This window comes from Choloepus didactylus, chromosome 6 (genome assembly GCF_015220235.1).
Source record: "Choloepus didactylus isolate mChoDid1 chromosome 6, mChoDid1.pri, whole genome shotgun sequence".
Taxonomy (NCBI): domain Eukaryota; kingdom Metazoa; phylum Chordata; class Mammalia; order Pilosa; family Megalonychidae; genus Choloepus; species Choloepus didactylus.
The window spans coordinates 10,276,567-10,299,636 of NC_051312.1; the positions used below are offsets into that span (position 1 = coordinate 10,276,567).

General features: G+C 51.5%; 3 protein-coding genes across 4 annotated transcripts; 2 read left to right on the forward strand and 1 right to left on the reverse strand.

Annotated features, from left to right (window-relative positions):
* Positions 1-2,553: 2,553 nt before the first annotated feature.
* Positions 2,554-3,145, forward strand: TMEM262 (transmembrane protein 262). Its single transcript, XM_037838715.1, has 3 exons — positions 2,554-2,727; positions 2,837-2,936; positions 3,069-3,145. The coding sequence occupies exons 1-3, from the start codon at positions 2,554-2,556 to the stop codon at positions 3,143-3,145; spliced, it is 351 nt and encodes a 116-aa protein (XP_037694643.1).
* A 48-nt stretch (positions 3,146-3,193) lies between these two features.
* On the reverse strand, positions 3,194-7,388 carry ZFPL1 (zinc finger protein like 1). The gene is made up of 8 exons (XM_037838714.1): positions 7,191-7,388; positions 6,780-6,889; positions 6,351-6,462; positions 4,938-5,131; positions 4,769-4,841; positions 4,545-4,691; positions 4,180-4,303; positions 3,194-3,664 (listed from the first exon to the last, which is right to left on the reverse strand). The coding sequence occupies exons 2-8, from the start codon at positions 6,879-6,881 to the stop codon at positions 3,478-3,480; spliced, it is 939 nt and encodes a 312-aa protein (XP_037694642.1). The 5' UTR covers positions 6,882-6,889; positions 7,191-7,388; the 3' UTR covers positions 3,194-3,477.
* Positions 7,389-7,542: 154 nt separating this feature from the next.
* Positions 7,543-13,299, forward strand: LOC119538330 (sororin-like). 2 transcript variants are annotated; one of them, XM_037841204.1, is made up of 6 exons: positions 7,543-7,650; positions 7,883-7,977; positions 8,056-8,121; positions 8,203-8,238; positions 11,008-11,451; positions 11,627-13,299. In XM_037841204.1, the coding sequence occupies exons 1-6, from the start codon at positions 7,605-7,607 to the stop codon at positions 11,705-11,707; spliced, it is 768 nt and encodes a 255-aa protein (XP_037697132.1). In that variant the 5' UTR covers positions 7,543-7,604; the 3' UTR covers positions 11,708-13,299. The 2 variants fall into 2 exon arrangements, with proteins under 2 accessions (XP_037697132.1, XP_037697131.1); XM_037841203.1 differs by having other exon boundaries at positions 8,056-8,238.
* The last annotated feature ends 9,771 nt before the right edge of the window (positions 13,300-23,070 follow it).

The window sequence follows — 23,070 nt, forward strand, 5'->3', positions numbered from 1 at the left end:
AAAACATACAGATCTATTCTAAGAGGTCTATAAACTTAAAAAAATGTTGCAGAATACTGTTAAGGGGAATTATTGCTTAATGGGTACAGAGTTTCTGTTTGGGTAATGGATGGTGGAGATGGTTGCACAACATTCTGAATGTAATTAACACCACTGAATTGTATACTTGAAAGTGGTTAAAGTGGGAATTTTTATGTTATTTGTTACCACAATAAAAATTAAAAAATAAAAAACCCATAGAAATGTACAACACAGAGTGAGCCCTAATGGATTAACTGATGGATTTCAGTTAATATTCTAATTCTGATAATAGTCTAATTATACTCCAATAATATTCCAACTATCAGTTGTAACAAATGTACCACAGTAATGCAAAAATGTTAGTTGGGAAAACTGTGTGTGGGAAGTGTCTACAGCAATTCTGTGGATAATTTTTCTGTAAACTTACAACTGCTCTAGGAAAGAAAGTCTATTAAAAAAAAAGACTACTGGGGAAAATTACTCAAAATTTGGAAATAAGGCCAAGAGTCTAGCATGTCCTGTCAATGTCATATTGGGATAGGATTTCACAAGCCTACCCAGGGGTTATTTAATTACCCATGGGAAAGTACTTTTGTTTGATTTTGCTATTTTATATTAAGGGGTCAGACCCTGTGAAATTACAAGTTCATCTGTAGGTATTATCCAGGAGATGCAAAATTTATATCCAGTAGAAAAGATAACTCAAAAGTTATAATTTCCATCGCCCTGTAGGACATTAACCAGTTTTGTATCTAACCTAGTAATCTTATTCTAACATTCCTCTTTAAATAGTTATCAAAATCCAATTCCTCAAGATGCATTGCCAATTTATCAATGAGGGAACCCCCTCATTGATAAATGAATAAATTACATGTTCATTCTATATTCTGATGTCATTTTTAACTTCTTGAAAATTATACTTTACCAATACATATGGTTTTTACTTTTTTTTTTTCAGTTATGCATCTATATGTACATCTAGTTGCATGGAATTACATAAAGGGACCCCAGTGAAGCCCCCTTCACCCAACTGGTAAAGGGATCACCTCTGCAAGGATGGAAGCAGAGGAGGGAGACTGTCACTTGTGCATTATCCAAATATTTTACAAGTTTGGATAATCCTTTACAAGATTGGATAATTTTTTTAAATGGCATTGAGCTAGGAACCCTAATGTTTAAAAGTTCGCCTGTATTCAAATAAAAACTGAGGTGTAAATAAATTGTTCCAACATGGGACCATGACTGGGCACTGGGCCATGATCCCTTTCCCATGAGGGTCTCTGGGGACTAATGTCACTGATGGGGCAGCAAGCCTGGATGACGGGTGCAGGTTCTAATTCCCCTGCTTGGAGGCAGGAGACCTCCAGGGCTTGTCTGGCCTGACCTGGGAACCTGCTTTTGGGACAGATGGTTGGGTAGTAGGCAGTGGGATGTGGAGTTGATTGTCCAATCCTCTCCTCCTCCTTTCTCTACTACAGTTCCTGGGAGCTTGCATGTCTCTCCAAGCCATTTCTGACTGTTTTTCTGGCTTATTTTGTTAACAGCCTTAGGGTTTTTCACCTCCCTAGTTGGAGGGAGGAAACTGTTTTTCTTCCTGGCTTCCAGCTGCCCCCTGCCTGTTCAACACGGCCCCAGCTAGAATCAGATCTTACTTTAGGTAGTCCTGACTCTCATTCGTTGGCTGTGAAAGCTTGAACAAGACAAACCCTCTTTGTCTCAGACTCATATGTACAACACAATTTATGCCCCAGCTTTTTCCTGGGACTGTTGGAATGATGGAGGTGATGGATGTGAAAATGCTTTGAGCACCTGAAGGTGGCAGAGAGAGGAGAGCTGGTTGCGTTGCGTCCTGGAAGATCATCTGGGAGAGGGTGAAAAAGCAGTTGTTCTCTGGGCCCTCTCTGGGGAGGGCAGGGGGAAGGCCCTGGGAAGTTCTTGGGAATGGTGCAAAGGAACTCTGTGATCCCTTCCCTTCCCCTAATTCCTATCAGGGACTGGAGCAACTACCTGGAACTCAGGACTCAGCCCAGCGCCTCCCCTCACCAGGGATGCTTTCTAGGTCCTAATCTCTGATTTAAGTCCTAATCTAAGAATTGCTGAGATCCTAGAACATGCCCCTCAACTTTTCTGACCCTGGTTCTTCTTCTGTAGAATATGCCTGCACTACCTCCTCTGGGGGATGTCAAGAGGACTCAGTGAGAATGTGTGCATGGGAATATGACACGTGAGGGGTGGGCTGAAAAGGGTTGCTGCCCCTTCCCCAAAGGGATGAGCCCCCACTGGTCTATGCCTTCAGCCTGCTGCCTCTCCACAATTCAGAACACCCCCAGCCACCCAGGAAACACTCCTTTGTTGGCAGGAACTAGCCTGTATTGTTCTGGAATCTCATCCCCTTCAGTGTCCTCCTGGTTCTAGAATCTCACTGCCATTCCAGACTCTCCACTCTAGAACAAGAGGGGTGGGGCGCTCCTCCTGGGCAGGGCCGGCTTGCTCACCCTCTCTTGTGTGACCCGAATCTATGCTGGTGCCAGGATGCGGTGGCAGGACCGCGTGGCCGTGCTCTTCTTTCCACAGGGCATGATGCTCACTGTGGCTGCCCTGATATTCTTCTTTGTGCACCTGGGCGTCTTTGCCAGCGACGTGCACAACTTCTATGTCACCCACCACTACGACCGCATGAGCTTCCAGTACACGATTGTCCTGATGGTAGGGCCAGGGGCAGGGGCTCAAGGGCTGCTTGGGGGAGGCATGAGGGGCTGATGGAAATGCCACTGTTGTGCCAGGGGGTCCCTCTCCCACTGGCCGGGGCCTACAGTTCTCCCAGGTGATCAGCATCTGCTGGGCCGCCATGGGGTCGCTCTACGCTGAGATGACAGAGGACAAATTTCTTCGGTGCTTTGCTCTGGTCATCCTGAGTGAGTGGAGGAAGGGGTAGGGGGCTATGCTGAGGGGAAGGGGAAGTTTTGGCACCTTGCAAGGTGGCAAGGAGGGGGCAGAGAAAGGGTGCAGGGAGAGTGAGGCTGATGGGTGCCCTCTCCCTTGCCCAGTACTAAATGGAATCATGTTCTTCAACCGCCTGTCCCTGGAGTTTCTGGCCATCCAGTACCGAGAGGAGAACCACTGAGGCCTGGGGACTGGGGACAAGGCTGGGAATGGGCAAGGAAAAGTCTGCTTTGGTGTTTTAATAAAGTCTGTTGTTTATTTCCACCTGTCAGCTCCTTCATGAGGGGTGAGGAGGGAGACGGGAGACCCCGGGAGAGGCAGGTCGAGGCAAACGGTGGCCCTGCAGGGACCCCAGGCCCAGCCTGCGCCACCCCGGGTGGACTCGGCTTTGGGCCTGGAGTCTTAGTGTCTCAGGCTTGAGGGAGGGGGTCAGACAAGAAGGGCCCCCAGGTCTCCCACGGCTCCTTCCTCAGGCTCCCAGGTCCCAGGCTGGCCCCGCCATGAGCAAGCGGCTCAGGAAGGGCCCACGCGGATGTGAGGGTTCATGAGCGGGTCCAGGTTCGGGTCGCTATCAGCCGCGGCCCGGCCCAGGCGAGACATGAGGGCGAGCAGGGCCAGGAAGCCCAGCAGGCCCAGCAGGAGCAGCAGCCCCGCCCGCTGCAGCAGGGTCAGCGGCCGCTTCCGAGTCCCGGCCCGGCTCCTGGGAGGGATGGGGGGCAAGGCTGGTCAGGGTCAGGGTCCCCAGTCCCTGGGGGCCCCCGTGGCCCAGAGAGGAGCCCCAGTCAGCACACTCATCTTCTGGTCCCAGCGCCACCACTCCTGAGCCTCGGTTTCCTCATCGGTGCCTCCCTGGGGGTGCTCTTTCCCACTATGTGGGGTGATTGTGAGACTCAAACAGGTGAGGCACATGACTGCATTCTGTAAACTGCAATGTGTCAGGGCTGGGAAGAGGTACAAACAGCAGAGCAGGGAGAGTCCTCAAGGAACCAAACCTCACAGGTGGCAAGCACAGAAAGGGGCCCAGAGAGAAGCAGAACCAGGATTTCTACTGCAAAGCCCAGGGCTCTTCGCACAGCCCCGACACCAGATACTCTATTACCAGAACAAGCCTCCTCTTGTGAAATCATCCCACCCGGGGCCTTGGCCTCTCACCTCCTCTTACCCCCCTTCCTGGCTTCCCGCCCCACCTGGCCTGTCCCTCTTCACCCCATGTACCTGAGTAGCTGGGCCAGCCAGCCCAGGGCAGGCCGGCGGCGGTACTTGTCATCGTCGCAGTCCCCGTGGAGGCCGGGAGCCCGGTCATCTTCCCGCGTGTCATACACCTTCCTTGGGGCTGAGACTGTAGGGATGGGGCCACCAGCTTCAATAAGCTCAAGGAAACTGGCCCCAGGGTGTGGAGGATGGCAAGACAGGAGACCCCTACCCTTCTCAGGTTGGTAGAGCAACCCGGAATTGTAGGGGGGTACTGTCTGTGTTTGGAATGGGGAAGGGTCCCTCTGAGTGGGTCTGTGGAACCCTGGCCTCCCTCCACACAAACCACCCCTGGTCCTTCTCTGCCCCCAGACAGTTCCCCAGCTCACCATGGCCTAAGGGCTCAGGGCTGCCCATGTGGATCACCGTGTGCTGTTCAGGCTGGCTTGGGGAGGCAGGAGGCCGGGGGACCTGGCTGTAGAAGGCTGGGGCAGCAGAAGCGCCGTCCAGTTCCTCTTGTCCGGAGGCACTGCTGGCTGTGGGCAGGGAGGGAGAAAGCTGTGAGCAGAGCAGGGAGCAAGGGCCCAAGCAGCAGGTGGAGGCCAACACTGACCGTTAAAACTGGACCAGTCAGAGAAGTCAGAGGCGTTGAGGGCCTTGGGCTCCGGGCTCAGCACCTCCTCAATCTGGAGGAAGGAACCTGTGTCATCAGCCTGCCCAGGGCTGCCCCCATCCCTGGATGGGGTCAGGAGAGCAGGACGGCCAGAGAGAGGGACACTCACCAGAGGAAGGCCCAGTCCTGCCCGGGCCCAGTTGACCGTGGCCAGCTTCTCTCTCAGCGCAGAGGCCACGGGGCCAGCCAGGTTGCTCGGGGGGAAGATGGGGCCATTGCAGCTGGGGCACTGGTAGCCAGCAGGTGCCGTGTTTTGGGGTAACTGGGCAGCACGTTCATTGAGGCAGGCCCAGTGGAAGAGATCTTAGGGTCCATGACATAGGGAAGGAAAGGCATGAAGTAGATGACACTTATAATCCCTCACCCAGCAAGAACCCCACTCTGCTACAGGATATATGCACATGTACATATATGCCAAAACTGCCTTTAAGTCAGAAAAGATTATAAGAGACAAAGAAGGGTATTATATTTTGACCATAGGACCTGGCAATTCTACTCCTAAAGGACCCTAATGTTCATCACAGCATCATTCACAAACAGCCAAAAGGTGGAAACAACCCAAGTATCTATCAACTGATAAATGGATAAACAAAATGTGTTATATCTGTACAATGGAATATTATTCAGTCATAAAAGGAAGGGAAGTGCTGGTTCATGCTACAACATGGATGAACCTTTAAGCTGTGATGTTGAGTGAAATAAGCCAGGCACAAAAGGACAGATATTGTATGACTTCTCTCATAGGAAATAGTTAGATTAAGCAAATTTATAGAGGCAGAAGCAGAATAGTGGTTACCCGGGGTGGAGGGTGGAGGAAATTCAGAGTTCTTGCTAAATGAGTATAAGTTTTGGTTTAGTTGATAAAAAGAGTCTGGAAGTAGATAACAGTGAAAGTCATACAGCATTATCAATGTGCATTAATCAATGTCAAAGAATTACCCACCTAAAGTGGTTCAAATTATTTTTATGCTATACACATTTTACCACAATTAAAAACTGAAAAAAGAAACTTTGTAAAAACTTAAAAAAAAAAAAAAAGCAAGCATAGCTTTTTAAAAAAACAGAGCTAAGGCTCTTATATTAGGTCAAAGTCAGACCATGTGTCAGCTGACTTCTTTTAGGAACTACCTTTAACATGGAAAATTCACTTCCTCCCTGTTCATTCTGGGAATTCATGATGGATCCTGAATGTCTGAAAGCCCCCTGCTGGTTTGGCCAGCCCCTGCTTATAGCCCCAGCCCCAGCCATGAGCTTGACTGGCTCTCACTCAACTCTCCAAGTTTGGCAGGGCAGAGACTGGGAGGTTTACTTTTCAGGGAAAGGCACTGAGGCCTAAAAAGGGAAAGTGACTTGCAAGTGCCCCAAAGTAAGCAGGTAAGTAACCTAGCAGGACTAGAATGTGGAGCTCCCTCCTCCCCAGAGTGGGGGTCTCACTATCCTGCTGCTGTGGCTGGGCCTGGAAACCAGTCATAAGGCAGGACCCTGAGGCTGCCCTGGCTCCCCCAAGATGCTCAGGCCTCACCATAGCAGACAAGGCGGGCTGTCTCTCGGGTGGCCAGGGGTATGTTGCACAGGAGGCAGTTGGAGTTGTAGTCACTATCTTGGAGCCACTGCAGGTAGGACTGGACGATGCACTGGAGTGAGAAAGAGATGCCAAAACTGGCGTGGGGGTCCCACAGCCCATTACCCCAAGATTCAACTGCCTCTTTTCCTCTCATCACAGAGGAGGCTCATCCTATTATTTGTTCCATCAAAAAAACACTTATTGAGCAAGTACAGTGTGCCAAACTCTGTCTAAGGTGCTGGGGATGGAGCAATTAACAAAATCAACGAAGTCCTTGCCCTCGTGGAGCTTACATTCTAGTGTGGGGGCCCTCAGTCATTGATCTGGCAGAAGCCAATGCTGTCTGCCCACCCAGTGCCCTGCTCAGTCGCTTCCCTAAGGCCCCACCTTGGCGTGATTGGCTACCAGGCAGTGCTCGCAAACGTTGACCCGGTGTTCGAAGCAGAACAGGTTGGTCACTTTCCTCTTGGGGCACTTGCAAAGCCCCATGGTCGACCCTGGGGAAAGGGCCTGGGTTGGTGAGGAGCCAGACCGCTACTGGGTTCTCACCAGACAAGTTCCTTTCCATTCCCAACTCCTCTAAATAAATCTCATATTAGCACGAACTCCAAATTCCGGTCCACCGTTCGCCCCCGCGTTCCGGGCCACGCCCCCTCACAAACTCCGCCTCCGGAGAGCCCCCATTCCTCCTGGATCCCGCCCCCCTCCTGGCCCCTCCATCAGCGTCTCCCATCCCACCGGCCCCGCCTCCGGGGGGGACCCCTCCTGAACCCCACCCCCTCTAGGCCCCGCCCTCACCTTCTCTACAGACCCCACTCTCCCGACCGTGTTACTGATCGGTCGCGGCACCGGTCCCGACGGGCGCGTGCGGTGGCCGTAAGCGCGGCAGGACAGAGACTACGGTCACCAGAGATCCCTCTCTGCTCCCTTCGGCTCGGGCCCCTCGGATTACCCCTCCGCTGCCACGTCTCTTCCGGGTGCGGCGCGCGCTGATGACGCCACGGCGCCGCCGGCCCACGCCCCTACTGGCGCTAGCCCAGAGGCTGGTAAAGAAGGAGGGAAATCCAGACCAAAACGGCCCGCCTGACGTCACTTCCGCTTCCTCCTCGGCAGGGCGGGTAATTCGAACGTTTTTTGCGGCCGACAGCCGTCCGGCTTGGCGCGAGCCGTTGGCGGCGGCGGCTGCGGAGGAGACTGAAGCCAAAACCAGGAATGTCTGGGAGGCAGACGCGGTCCGGAGGGGCCGCCCGGCACTCAGGTGAGCGGAGAGCGTGCGGAAAGATGGGGCCGCAGCCCCGGGAAGAAGACACCCCACCCCCACCCCCACACAAGAGGGGAGGCTGGGGATCCCCGCAGGGAAAGCCAGCTCGTCTCACCCTGGGAAGGCGCTCGCAAATGGCTTGTTTGGGAAGCCGCGCTCTCCAGAACCCTTTCCCTAGACTCTAGGGCCTAGAGACCCGCCTTATCTCTTTCCTTTTTTCTCTTTACAGGGCCTAAGGCCCCGTCTCCTACCAGGTTAACGCGGAGGTCCCAGCGGAAATCAGGCTCCGATCTCCCGAGCACCCTCCCTGAAATCTGGCCGAAGGTGAGTCCTGAGTTTCTCAGTTCCTGCCCCAGAGACCCCGGGACTAATGTGGATCTCACACGCACCCCTCTTGTCCAGGCATCCCCTGCAGCACCAGTCCGAAAGCCCATCGTCTTGAAGAAGATAGTGGCCCATTCGCTGGAGGTGAGGGCTGAGAAGGGGGTTGTGGGGTGGGGAGCCAAAATTGGTAGCGGGCTCTGTTCTGAACTAGTGTTGTCTCCACAGATCCCAGCTGTCCACTCGCCTCGCAGGAGCCCTAGGGTGAGTTCCTTTCATCTGCTAAACTGGGTGGAATCAGGACACTCCAGACCTGGGGCAGGGCAAATTGGCTGTGCAGATCTCCCCAGGGAACACTGTTTTGCAGTATTTTGAAACAGTTTGTGTTTGAATGCCTTTGGATACCTGCATGCAATGCCAGGTGTGATTACTCCCTGTAGACTTCATTTCTTTAGCTCCTGGTGATGTCCTGTGTATTTCTGCCATTTCCCTTAGTGCTTCCTTCAAAAGCTCAGGTGTGTCCTAACTACTCCTCCTTCCTTCCTACCCATCTTGTTCTCCACTTTTACTTATGGTTGTTGTAAGACAAGTAGTGTGGACAATGTCTTTGTAGTCTTCATAGAAATTATTACCAAGGGTGTTTCATTATTAGAAAATGTATATCTAAAGATATGATAACTGAGGAATGTTAATTGCCTTTGAAGAGCTCATGGATCTTACAGTCAGGCAGGGAGAAAGACAAATGAATAAGTGATTATAACAGTGTATAGAGGGCTGTGATGAGGGAAGTACTAGATGCTGTGATACACCTAGCCCAGACTAGGTGGCTCAGGGAATGGTTCACGGAAGAAGAAATGTTTAAAGTGAGTCTTTAAAGAGAAGTAGAGCTGTTCCAGGCAAAGGAGGCCGTGTTACAGAGACGTGGAATCTAAAGAAATCAGCAAGCCTGTCAGGGAAGAGGAGAGCAGTAAGCCAGAGCGGATCCTGATTAACCAAGAAAGCCATGCTCAGGAGCTTGGGTTTTATCCTCAGGTCAGTGGGCAGCCTTTGGAGGGTCTTAAGCAAGATAGTGACTGAGTCAAGCTGGGGGGTGGGGGAAAGGGTGTTAGAAAGATCCCTCTGGGGGCCAGTGTGGAAAATAGTTGGCAAAAGGCTGCCTTGGGGCCCCAAGACCAGTTAAGAGGACTGGACTGGAATCCTGCAGAGAAGGGGTCAAGGCCTGCACTCAGCTAATGACAGGGTGATGTTCACCCACCCGGCTCCCCGCATGCCTGCCCTGTCACCTTAAAGGGCAACTCCTCCCAGAGGCCTTCCCTGACCAACCCTACCTGCCACTCACATTTCTCTGTGTTGTTCTCCTTAAGAGTTACCAATATCTGACAGCACATATTTGTTCACGTCAGTTGCTTTCCCCTAGAAGAACATAAGCATCTTGAGGGCAGGGGCTTCTGCATCCCCGTGGTTGCCACTCATTCTTGGTTGAATGGCCAATTCATAAGACACTGAGCAACTAAAGCTGCCAGGACTCAGGTGATTGCTTGGCTGTAGAAAATCAGGAAATAATCAGGGGTGCCTCCATTTCATTCAGCATCCCTTTTTACCAAAACCCTTGGGGCAGATTCCCCCCTGAGCCCATAGCCAGGAAATGTCTGTCTTGATGACCAATGTACTTTCTTGTAGTAGATCACAGGAACCTTGGGGCTTGTCCTCTTTCCTCCTTTGTCTGGGCCTCCAGAAAGTGCAGTGCCAAGACTTGTGTGCATTGATCATTCGGTGAGCACTAATTGAGTGCCTGCTCCATGCAGGGCTCTGCTGTAGAGGCTGGGCACAGGCAGGGTTCTAGTTGGGGTGGCAGTCAACCAGTGAACCAAAATCAGAGCTGTGGTTGCTTTACAGGAAATAAAAAAGGGCATTGGGCTGAGGTAAGGAGGGGCTGCTCTAGACTGGTAAGGGAGGACTTCCCTGGGGCGGTGGCTTTGAGCTGAGAGGGGAATTGTGAGGAGCCCACAGGTGAACCTCTTGATGCACATGTCAGGTTAGGGCACTCCATCATAGCCTTGTCACGGCTCCCTGTGTCTCAGAGCAAAAACCCCTTATAGTGGCCTACGAAGCTCCCTGTGGCCACCGCCCCCTCTTATCTCTAGAGCCCCATCTTCAGTTCCTCTCCCCCTGGCTTCCTCTCACCTCGGCCACACTGGCCTCCTTGTCCCATTACCCTGGCTGGCACACTCCCACCGCAGAGCTTTTGCACATTCTGTTCCCTCTGCCTAGAACACTTCCTCCCCAGATATCCACATGACTCGCTCCCTTACCTTCCAGTTGGAGCGCAGATGTCACCTCACTGAGGCCTGCTGCCCTGACTCTCTGCTTAGAATCCCAGCCTGCTCCCAGCTCTGTCAGCCCTGCTGTTTTTCGTGTCATGCTTAATACCATCTAGCAAACTGTGTGATTCTCCTTATTTATTATCTGGTTTCCCTTACTAGATTGGAAGCTATGTGGGGGCAGGGAATTTGCCTGTTTTGTTTCCTGCTTTATTTCCCAGAGCCTAGAACAGTGCCTGGCACGTGGCAGGCAATCAATAAAGTCTTGCTGCCTGGATGGACATTTCAGAAAAGTCGCTGCCAGCTGCAGCACCTGGGCCATAGAGGGCCAGGTAGAGGCAGGAAGAAGAGTTAAGAGGTTATTGAGCTGGCCTAGGTGTCATACTGGTGGCTGGCCTAGGTGACATAGTGGTGGCTGGTACCAGTTGGCGAAAGGTGGCTGGATTCCAGTTGGGTTTTGGAGACAGAGCCGACAGCACCAGCTGATGGTGGCCAGTCTTTTATCACAAAAGCGGATTCGTTAGAAGCTGTGATGGATTGTTCTTTTCTTCCCTCCCCACCTCTGCCTCAGGGTCTGATTTGTTACGTTTCTCATGTTTTCCCTTTAAAAGTGTTTCTCCCATGGGTCTGTCGTTCCAACCTCATTCTCCATGCTGCTTTCTGAAAGTATAGCTTAGTAACAGGGAGCCTTCTCTCTTATGTCCTGGAGCAGATTGCCTTTTTCTTGGAGAAAGAAAACAACCCTCCTATCAAGGAACCTACCAAGGAGGACCTTTTCAAGACATGCAGCGTGCCCATCACTCCAGCCACTACTCCGGTGCTCAACTCCTTGAAGGTTGAGTCCAGCTCCAAGGAAAGACACCCGGATGCCAGAGACTTGGAAATGTCTAAGAAGGTCAGGCGATCCTACAGCCGGCTACAGGCCCTTGGTTCTGCCTCCACCTCCACCTCTACCCCAGGCCGCCGGTCCTGCTTTGGCTTCGAGAGGCTGCTGGGGGCAGAAGACTTGGCCGGAGTCTCCCCTGTGGTGTGTTCAAAGTCAGCTGAGGCCCCCAGTGTCCCTGTGAAACCCTGCATCCCAGACACAGCCCTTCCCGGAATCTCCCCACTAATCATGAAAGAGAAACGGAAGAAGAAGAAGGTGCCAGAGATCCTGGTGAGTGAGGGGTGGGCTCTTCTGCCATCACACATGCACAAGGGAAGATGTGGAGGGCCGGGGCTCAGCAATGGCTGTTTGGGAGAAAAGTCAGCACCTGCAGGGTGTGGGTGAAGATATTCTGGCCACTGTCCCCCTATCCCATTCACCTGAGCCCCATTTCTCTTCCCCCCAGAAATCACAGCTGGATGAGTGGGCCGCGGCCATGAATGCGGAGTTTGAAGCTGCTGAGCAGTTTGATCTCCTGGTTGAATGAGATGAAGTGGGGGTGCCTCTGGCCAGACTCTCCCTCCTCTCCCTATACATAGCCCTTCCCCCATCTCAGTGGTAGTCTGGAGAAGATACTTGGGGTCTACCTTCCCTGGGCTTCCTTGCTCCCAATGCCTATGCCGTTGCCGTACGGGAGGCTTGTCCACCTCTGAGGGCTCGTGTGGCGGCCGCGGTCTCAGTTTCAGGAAACGACCATTGAGCCAGCTCCTCACTCGTATCCTGTCTTTGGTCAGTGGCCTGCTGGCCTCTGAGTGTCCCACCCAACTGCCGGTTGGCCTCAGGCTGGGGAATAGGAATCACTGACCCGGCAAAGGACATTAAAGGGCTGGGCTTGAAGGCGAGGGCACCTCTGCCCTTGTTGAGATGTGCCTGGCTGCTCTGAACCAGCCCCAACAGAAACTGGTGCTGAGGCCACTGATGGCCTCTGGCTTTCCCTCCTGAGTCCCAGCCCCACGCCATCTATGTAAAGAGGTTTGGGGTTCTGCAGGGGATGGTCCCCGAGAGAGTCGATGGGTTGGGGGCCAGTCCTATCTTGGAGGGAAAAGCTGGACTTTCAGCCTGTGGAGCCTAAGATTTGAAGGAAGAAGGGAGGCCTTGGAGGGTCTCAGGCCAGAAGTTTTTCCTGCATAGAAGCTGTATTTCATAGTTCTGTGTTCTGCTGTTGCAATGTTCCGTAAATGCCAGACTGGCAGAATGCTGGCTGTCTGGGGCTCAGGGTATATTTCAGGGCACAGCCGCCAGGGAACCTGAGGCCCACGGACTATGAGACATCACCTGCCCAGAGCCTGGGGTCTTGCCTCTGCTGCAGGGGTGGGGAGGGGCCCCCTCTTGTCCCTCACACCCATTTCTGGCACAAAGCACGGTGCTTACTTAGCCCTAGAAGAATCTTGCTCTGAAAGGTCCCAGTCCCACCAGCATTGTACAGCTACACTTGTAAAGTTTGGGGAAGCTTTTCTTACATACCAGGAAGGTAGAAATTTTAACTTTTAGCTTCCTTTCTTAGATGAGAACATTGCTTGAGGTAGGTGCTAGGAGTTGAACTGGGGATCCCATTGTGTCGGGAATTTCCTACCCATTTTCTCAATTCTAGTAGAGGGGGTGGTTTTGAATGCTGCCCTCAGCCTCCACTACTCCCGCCATACTCCAGGCCAATACCTCTTTTGACATATACAAGTTTGCGTCATTAGAAGCTAAGTGGAATGTGGAGGAGCTCACAGATAACACCAGGGAAGACGAGCACTTGATGGGGCCCTTGGATGTAACAGCACCCACTGGGTGCTCATGACACCCCTTGCAAGGCCTGGAGGTCCCAGGATATCTGGTGCATTGTGTACCCTGCATGCAAGCCCCCTTGCTGATGTGGGCCCAGAAGCCCTTCAAGTCAAACCACATTTGAAGAATCGTCTGCACTGTCTGGTGGGGCAGGGCTCTTGGGAGATGTCAGTCGTACAGAATCCAGGGTAGACAGATGATGTTGAGTTCATATCATCACTGCAAACATTTCTCTGTCCCTAGGGACTAAGAATGTTGAGTTAAGGGAAAATTGGGATTTTTTTGTTTTTAATAAAAAAAAACGGTTAAAGAATTTCTGCCTTCATGTGGACTTTTTTTATTGGGTCAAAGACTGAACTGAGGGTGTAAGGCCCAGGAAGCCAAGCCTTTGGGCTGTGTCATCAGGGCTGTCCCTTTGAACAGTGGGTACCAGCCTGGCCTTCCTGTAGCTGGTGGTGAATCCCTGCCTCTCTCTAGTCACCCCCTCCCAAGTCTTTTCTGTCCAATCAGTTGGACCTGCCTTCAAGGCAGGCAAGCCCCACCCCCTCCTATCCAGGAGGAAAGAAATCATCTGGGGTGATGCTGCCAAGAGCCTCCCCCAGTGTCCTGGTCCCCAGGCACTGAGGTCCAGTCTTCATGCCCCCTTTCCTTTTACGCTTCTTACATCCTGCCCGGATGTTGCGCAGCAGTAGGCGTTGCAGAAGCCCCTGGGGAGCTTCTTGGGCCCTGCCCCTGGAAATTGAGCAGGTCTGAGGTCGGGCCCAGGAACATGCATGTGCCTTGGTGCAGGCGGGGCAAACCAGCCTCCCTCCAGGGTCAGCCTCTGCTTGTCCTCGCCTCATCCTTAGAACAAAATCAAGGCCATTAGGTTCTTCCCCACAATCTCCCCAGACCTACCCATTTTTACTTCTTCCCCACCCAGAGGAGAGGGGTCCCCTCTTCAAGGCCAGCCTTTCCTCTTTGGCCTTTGATCCTCTTCTCTCATCTCTGAGACTGTGCTTCTCTTTTTCCTGCAAGTCCTAAATGACTTCATTTTATTGTTAAAACAACCCAAAGAGTCTGACCAGCATCTGTTTTCAGCTACTACCATGACTCCCTCCTTTCACACTTAAATTCCTTGAAAAAAATGTTCTAAAGTTGCTCTCGGCTTCCTCCCATTCATTCTGGTGACCTAATCCTCAAAGCTACGGACTCGGGACTCTGCCTGGCCCAGGATCACCCTCCTTGTCACCCTCCCTGGAGTCCATGGCACTGCTCACGCCTTGACCAGCTTCTCTTCCTCGGCTTCCCCTTAAATGTCGGGGCACCCGGATTCAGTCCTGTACCCTCTTTCAGACCTGCTTGCTCTCCCTGGACAACCTCAAGCTCCCTGGGCCATGTCCTTGCCGAAGACTTGTCATTCTAGCTCCTGAGCTTCCCATCGGAATCTAGAACTGCCTTGCAGATATCTTGACCCAGAAATCATCTTGTACTTGGCTTACCCAACAGCTCGCCTCCTCTGTGTGCTCTATGCCATTAGTGTCGCCACCAACCGCACAAGCCAGGACTCTAAGGGTTATGTGTGGCTCTGCCCTCTCCTTGCCTCCCCTGTCCAGTCACCCGTAAGGCCTGTGAGTGCTGCCTCTTCACATACCTCCATCCCATGGCCACTGGACAATTGCACGGGCCTCTTAGTGGGTATCCTTCTCTTTGATCTCTCACCTCACCAAACTGTCCACAATGCAGCCAAGAGTGTCCTGAGACAAAATATGAGCCCATTGCTTCCCTGCTTAAAATCCTTCCATGACCTCCCAGTGTCCATATGGTGGTGAAATGGATGGTCATCAGTTTTTGGTTGCCCAGTGTCCCAACCTCCTACAGATGGGCGATCTGCAAGACCCCACTTCCCTCCATGGGATTGAAGAGGCCAGATACTTGCTCTCCCTGATCTGAGGCCAGGACGTGGACATCTGGAAGGCCCGGCGAGGTGGCAGCATGTGTCCAGTGGCACTCATGCCCCCAGGGCCTCCACCGTCCAGTGTGGAGACAGCAGAGCACCATCCTTTGCTCCAGCCACCAGTATCCCACAGTTCCTGACCTTTTGAATCTGGTTTTTCCTTCAGTTCTGTGACTCCACAGTGTCCTACCAATAAACTTTTCTGTCAAATTAGCTAGCATTGTTTTCTGTTGTTTACAATCGAAACTGTTATTGTTCCGTCAGGGGCAGGCTCCTTAGCAGAGCTGATGAGAATCCCAGGACCGGGCAGGTGCCACATCGCTGGTCCCACAGTCTGCAGAACCAGTGCAGGCCCCAAGCTGCTGCAGGGTCCACACCCCCGAGCCTTTGCTCAGACAGCTGCCCGCTCCAGTGCTCTCACCAGTCCCGCCTCACCCATTGAGTCCTGCATCAGTTAGTCCTGGCTCAGCGTCCTCTCTGCTCCTTCCTGCCAGCACCCTTAGCAGCTATAGCATGGTGAGTGAGAGCACAGTTCCGGAATCCAACAGGGTTTGAATCCTGGTGCTGCCAGTTTCTAGCTGTGTGACTGTGGGCAAGTTAATTAGCCTCTCTGTGCCTTGGTTTCCTTATCTGTAAAGTGGACTAATAGCACTACTTGCCTTTTTGTGTTTTGCTGGGAGTGATATGAAATAATACAAGTAAAGTACACAGTAAATGCCTGAGGAACAATTGTTATTGTTTTCAAGTCAAAATGATCACTCCTTCCTTTTTTAACCCCCTCACCCTGCACAGACCTCCATCACTGTCCCTTTAAACTCTATTCTGTCTGTCCTGCACACATATTTCTATAGCAGTCCGGGAGCTCCCTGAGGGTATTGGCAGTGTTGTATTTGTCCCTGTCCCCCAGCATCCACCACACAGTGACTAGATAAAGGGATGTGGTAGTTTTCCACCAGCCTGGTCTGGTCGCATCCACCCATGGCAGCTGGGGGCAGGGGCTTCCAAAGGACGCCGAGCACCCTGGAGGGGGGAGGTGCAGGTGGAGTTGGGAGCAGTGGCTCCTCGGTGGCCTGCCTGGCCTCGCCTCCCACAGTGTCAGTCCTAGTCCCAGTAGCAGACATGTGAGGCCAGGAGCCAGCCAGTTGGCTCATGCCAACCCCACCCCTTGGGGAGTGGGCTTCTCCCTCACTCCTCCACCGACAGCTCCCCACGTAGCCTACAGGCCCAGTGTCTGCTCACTGGGGTCCTGAGCCCCCTCCCCACCCCTGCAGATGAGGCTTTGGCCCCAGGCCTGGCTTGTCCTCCCAACATCTAGGCCTAGAGCACGCTGCCTTCCCCTCAGGCACCCCTGCCTTGTGACTTATGAGTTGCCAAGCTCTTTACCAGCTGTGCTAGTTGGAATCTATTATGCCCCCCACAAAAGCCATATTCTTTAATGCAATCTTGTGGAGCAGATTGATTAGTCTGTTGATTAGGGTGGAACCTCTGATTGAATTATTTTCATGGAGGTGTGGACCCGAATGGGTGGGTCTTGATTCACTGGAGTCCTGTGAAGAGAGGAAAAAATGCTCCAGAAGCTTTGGAGCAGACAGATGCTGAGAGATATTCGGAGACATTTGGAGATGCTAGCCCAGAGTTTGCTCGGGAGAAGCTAAGAGAGGATCCTCAGATGCTTAGAAACGCCCTGGGAGAACAAGCAAGAGTGCACAGGAGCTGAGAGAGAGAAGCTAAGAGAGGACCCCCAGATGCTTAGATACACAAGAGAATCTAAGCTAAGCGAGACAAGCCCAGAGACATTTTGGAGAAAGCCGTTTTGAAACCAGAACCCAGGAGCAAAGGACCAGCAGACGCCAGCCACGTGCCTTCCCAGCTGACAGACGTGTTCCAGACTCCATCGGCTATTTCTTCAGTGAAGGTATCCTCTTGTTGATGCCTTAGTTTGGACACTTTCGTGGCCTTAGGACTATAAATTTGTAACCAAATAAACCCCCTTTATAAAAGCTAATCCATTTCTGGTGTTTTGTATAATGGCAGCTTTAGCTAACCGGAACACCAGCCATCTGAGGGGAGAGGCACATAGCCCTGGGTCTGAACCCCAACCTTGCCTCTTTTGTGAGCCTCAGGCAAGTCACTCAGCCTCTTGGAGCCTCAGTTTCCTCTCCTGGAAAAGGGGGCTAATTCCACCTCTCTCTCATGGAGTTGCTTTGGGGCTTATTTTCAGAGCTGATGGTCCCATGTAAAGCACCTGGTTGGGTTCCTGGTACTCTCAAGTGCTTAATAAATGCTTGCTAGTGTTATCATACCCGATCCAGGATTAACTCCTCAAAGGAAGAGATTCATTTTTGTACCCTTCTGCCACCCAAGGACAGGACCTGGAACAGTGTTTGTGGCGTTGAAGCCTATTTCACGTGCCTGGGGCTGCCCCGCCTGAGAGTGGCAAGGCAGGACTCAGACCTGAGGCTGCTGATTTTCAGTTCTGAGCTGTCTTTTGTCCAAGATTGAATTAGGCATCTGTCTGGGCTTGGCCAGTGAAACCCTGAGGGGGGCCCCAAGGGAACCGCAGAGCATTCTCCGGGAGAGAGAGCTCAGGCGCAGTTGACAATTAGGCAGCCAGGGCTAAAGGCCGGGCCGTGGGCTCGGAGGGGAGAGCCAAGGAGCCAGTGATAGTTGGACTCCCTATTTCGTTACAACTTTCCTTCTAATTCTTATTGTCTGTACATCTCTCCAGCCATTCTCCTCGTGTACTGACTGGGAACCATGAAGTTTTTCAGGCTCCCGTTGCTTCCAATGAGCACAGCACTGCTGCAGAAACACAGCTCTAGTCCCAGGGTGGTCCCACACTTGCTCAGGAGCCCAAAGAATGCCTCAGGAAGACACGAGCAGAACACATGATCATTTATTCAGGGCAGCTTATGGACAGGAGACGCGGTCCAGGGCGGTAGCTGGACTCCAAGCAGCATGCAGCGGTTACATGGGGGGTGTATGGGGGTAGAGAGCAAAGAAGGCAACAAGCCAGACCTTGCAAGGTCCCAAGACTTGTTTATCACATTCAGAAATGTGCATGTTCTCCTGGTGCACGGTCACAGAAATTTTGTCTAAGACAACTTCATCTATCATGGTCACAGGGCAGAGTTCCGACAAGTGATAATCTGCCCTGCGTCCCAGACACTTTCTGATGAAGTGAACATTCCCTCATTCCTTGGGGCTGGGCCAGGGCCCTTGGAACTCTTTTGTACCGTTTCCCAGGGAACGGAAGGGGGAAAGCCAAGCTTGCATGTGAGAAAATATTCACTTTATACTCCACTCCTGCAAACCTTGTTGACCCTTATGATTTTATTAGCCATTCTTCCATGACAGCTCTTGAGCCAGATTTGCAGAGGAGCATTGCATGATCATTTCACAACAACAATATAAAGTACAGCAACTCCATAAAATAGCTCCAAGGATTGTTAGCACACTGGTGAAAGTGTGCCACCGTGCTACAGGGAGGGAATGTAACCTTTCCAGGAAAGGATTAATGAAGTGAATCAATGGCTTTTACATATCCTGCCATGTTTTGTAAGACATTAGTAATGTTTTGGGTTTGGTCAGTGTTTTAGTTTGCTAAAGCTGACAAAATGCAATATACCAGAAATGGACTGGCTTTTAACAATGGGGATTTATTAGCTTACAAATTTACAGTTCTGAGGCCATGAAAATGTCCCAATTAAGGCATCAACAGGACGATACCTTCTCTGAAGACTGGTAACCAGCGAGCTTGGGCTCCTCGGTCAGATAGCAGGGCACATGGCGATGACATCTGCTGGTCCTTTGCTCCTGGGTTTCATTGCTTCCGCTTCTGGCTTCTCCATCTGTTGCTTTTTCTCTAAACTTCCATGGTGGGTGGTTCTCTGAATTTCATCTCTTAGCTTCTGTATGTGTTTTTTCCTCTTATAAGGACTCCAGCAAGAGGATCAAGACCCACGCAGGCCACATCTCAATTGAAATAACCTAATCAAAAGGTCCTACCCACAACAGGTCTACACCCACAGGAATGGATTAAAAGAACATGGCCTTTTCTGGGGGTACATAACAGCTTCAAACTTCCACAGTCAGGGAAATATAACACAGCATTGTGTACGGATTAAAGCATATGTCCCACCTTGGGCAGCTGTAAGAATATCTAGAACTACACAGTTCTATAACACCACCTTTTGCATTTGTTGCGTCTCTCCTGATAACAGTAGTATGACTTCTCTCCTGTCCTCTAGGGCTTGGGCTGTGTGGTTGGTGAGTGCTCACACCTGGTATCCTACAGTTATTATACACCTCCTGCTGGGTTAAATATGGTTACTGGATAGAACCACCAGGGGGTTGCCCTGGTGATCCCTAGTCGATGTTTTAGGACTGGCAGATCGTGAGGGATGTCTGTTAGGGCATTTTGTATGATGCCAGGCAGCTGGGCCATGCCCCAGGTACAACCACCTATACAGGTATATGGGAGGTAAGGCCAGAGGTGATACCCACATAACCATAACCCACTGTAGGCGCAGGATATGCACCCTGTCTGAATGCCCCATTCGGGTGTCACCGTAGCGTGTGTGTGCTCTCGATACTTCTCGCAGTCACCACTCCATATGGGGTCCTCCTGCACTGTTTAGACTGTTACTAAATTTTTCAACCCACGATGGAGCAGGGATATTTAACTTGCCTTGTTCAGTATAAAACCATCCCTTGCCGTCCGTAATAGAATACCCCACACTGACACGGGCTACCGTGCAATTATACTGATTTTATTTTTACCTTGATTAGGATATGCATTTTAGTCTGGTTCCAAGTGGGGGACTGTGGGGTAGAGGGGGCAGTTAGTAGACCCCACTCGGGGAGTCATTGAGCACACTGTCTGGTCACTCGGCCGGGTGAAGAGTCCACGGCCTGCTGTGTGCAGCCAAGGGGGCAGCTCCCTGCAGCCCCAGCGGTGTGACAAGTTGTGCCCAGCAGCAAATGTCTCCATCCAGTCTGGAAAGGTGTGGGTATAAATGCTACTTAGGAAAGTAGGTGTGAAAAGTGAGTTGTTTTCAAGGGATTAGACTAGGTAGGTTCTGACCATTTACGAGAGCACGAGCAATAACATCGGTTTGGCTGAGGATCACACTCCCTGAGGCTTTGTGCCAGGCTTACAATACCATAATCGTCCAACTGGAGCTTGGTGTTGCAATAGTACAAGTAACACCACCCATGGATAATACCCACATTCCCTTCTGGAGAGGCAGCCCTGGATTAGCGATGTGGGCCTGTGTGGGTGGTGTGGGAGATGCTCAGGGGCTTATTGCAAGGTCCTGCTCTATCCTTTCCCCAGGAGCTCCAAAACCCCAAACGATGGTGGAGTTGTCCATCGTCAGGGCCAGTGGACAAGGGATGACCCCATGGATAAGTCTTCTGGCAGATGAAGGAGAATGTTACTTGGTTGCCCCTTTTCTAGTAGTGGGGCGCTAGAAATGGTGGCTCAGGCCACTACAGCTTTAGTTATAACTGGTTCAGCAGTGAGTGGTTAATAAGCCGCTGGGCAAGTTAGCATTGATGTTCTGGATGACTCGTGGGAGTGTCTAGGGCCAAACTTTTCAGGTGTTGTGGGATGTTAGAAACCTTCATTCCTATTTCAAAACTCCATTCATCCGTTCCACCAGGCTGGCAGCTGTTGGATTATAGCGTAGGTGGCAGTTCCACTGGAGGTCATTCTCCTCCGCCATTCTTGTACCTCATGGCTGGTGAAGTGGGTCCCTTGATTGCTGTCGATGGTGACGGGGAGTCCATACATTACGCTTAATTTTTGTAAACTCCAAAATGGTGGCTTGCTGAGTCACCCTTCTGGTGGGGAAGGCCTGTGGAAGGCCGGTGGCCATGTCCGCACATACCAGAGCATACTTCTGACCTTCTGTTACAGGTAAGGGTTTAATATAGTTTATTTGCCATCTGGCTGGTTTGCTCGTGCTACTTCTTGTCGATGGGGGATGGTCTGAGGTTGCTGCACTTGGCCTGCGGGGCACTGGTTGCAAGTCTTTTAAGATGTCCAGAGACTTCAATGGCAGTCCCATTTCCTTTGAGAGGGCCCACAGGGCTTTTTGTCCTTTGTGACCTGCCTTGCGATGTAGCCATACAGTGATGTCGTCCGCTGACACTTCTTCCAGGGCTCGCAGATGAGATAATTGATCCGCCTGCTGACTTCCTGGAGGAGTTCGAGCAGTATGTGCAGTTACGTGAAAATCGTTTATTTTCATTCCTTTTAAACAGGATGCAATCTGCTTCCACATTTCCTGTCCCCATGTAGGGTTTATTTAAAACCTCCTAATTTTGATACTCCCATTGGGGCAGTCAATAGTCAGACCCTTGTATACAGCCCAGCCATTGGCACAGAGGGTTATCGGGCTGGATTCATGAACAAGCACCAGCCAAGTGGCTTGTGGCTCTGCCCATTGACTACTCTGCCCCATATTATCTTCCATCCAGATGGTGTCAGTCTTGGGCTGCACTGCAAAGCCATCCAGATGCATGAGAGCCTTTAGCCGACCTGTCAGTGTGCCAAGCATCGTTCTGAATGGGCCCTGTTCCTCCTTTTATGTTTTCAGGCAAGGCCAAGGGTCTGGCTCCCATGTCATAGTGGAGTGCCAATCTAGGGTGGTTACTCCCCCAGCCCCAACAGAGCATGTAACTCAGCACTCAAGGGACTTTTGGCCCTAGTTCCTTGTTGCAAATATGCTTGCCATCTCTGTAAGGGCTGGCTTTATGCCCTTCCCGAGGCTGGCTTAATAAGTGTACCTTTGATCCAGCCAGGGATGGGAAAAGAGGTGCAGACCACTACTGGGGGGACTTTTATCATGGTCTCTGTTTGTCAGAGGGCCATGTAGGGGACACAGAGTTGTTGTTTTAGGGGCTACACCTGCTTTCCACACCTTTTCATATTTGAGACCACAACCTCAGGGGAATTTGTTTACTTCCTTGCCACTGCTGGGGGCCCCATCCTTACCCCTTTGGGTAGCAGGTTTTGTCCAATTCACATGGCTGTGTCTGGAATAAAACTCCCAAGGCTTGTATTTGCTTTACTGCTATCTTAGCCTTCTAAGGCTTCTTCCTCTGGGGTTCCCCAACCCCAGACAGTCCCCTTCTTTATTAGTCGATGTAGAGGACTTAATATTTGGACTAAGTGGAGTATAAAGATGCCAAAGCCCCAACAATCCCACAAAATTATGCAGTTGCTTTGGTGATTGGGGTCAAGGGAAATGCTGGACCTTATCAATAACCGCCTCGGGGACAACGTGAGTCTTCCCAGACCAGAGAACACACACATATTTTACCTAGAGCCACAGACATTGTGGTCTGTTGTCGTTTCCAGCCCATCCTCGGCTCCCGGGGTGGCCCACCAGATCAGGCACAGCCACTTTCAGGAGCTGGAATGAGCCAGAGGGTAGCATGACACCATCAGTGTCATGGAAACTGGTGACCCCCTCTGGACACACCCAGTTAGACAGCTCTGCAGCGACCACCCTGTGACAAATTGTGGGGCTATGAAGGTATCCTGGTGGGAGAACTTGAAAGGTCTATGAACTCCCTTCCCATGTGAAAACAAATTGGCCATGTCTCGGGGGCCATTGCTGTGGCTGGATCTAAAACAAAGTCATGGGTGCCCAAAGCCTCTCCTGTTTGTTCCATCCGTTGGGCAGTATGTGGCACTGCACCATGTGGAGGTGGCACTATGTTGTTCAGTTCCTGACGGTCCACCGTCATTCCTCATGAACAATCTGGTTTCCTAACGGGCCACACTGGACAATTAAAGGAGCTTTTGGCAATAATAGTCACACAATGGAGTCTTTTGATGGTTTCCCCTATTTCTTTATGTCCCCCAGGCAGTTGGTATTGCTTTGTGACCACCGCATGGCGAGTAACTGGGAGCTTAACAGCTCCCACTTAGCCGAAATCTATCCTGTTGGTGTAATTAGTCGTATGCATAGGCGAAATTCACCTGCTGATGTTGACAGGGTCAATCCAGGTAAAAAATCAGTGCCTAAAATATATTCAGGTATGGGGGCTCTGCATATAGCATAGCATTTGGGAATTAACCAGCCTATTTGCATAATGAGAGAAAACTGCCTCACCTCCACCACTCC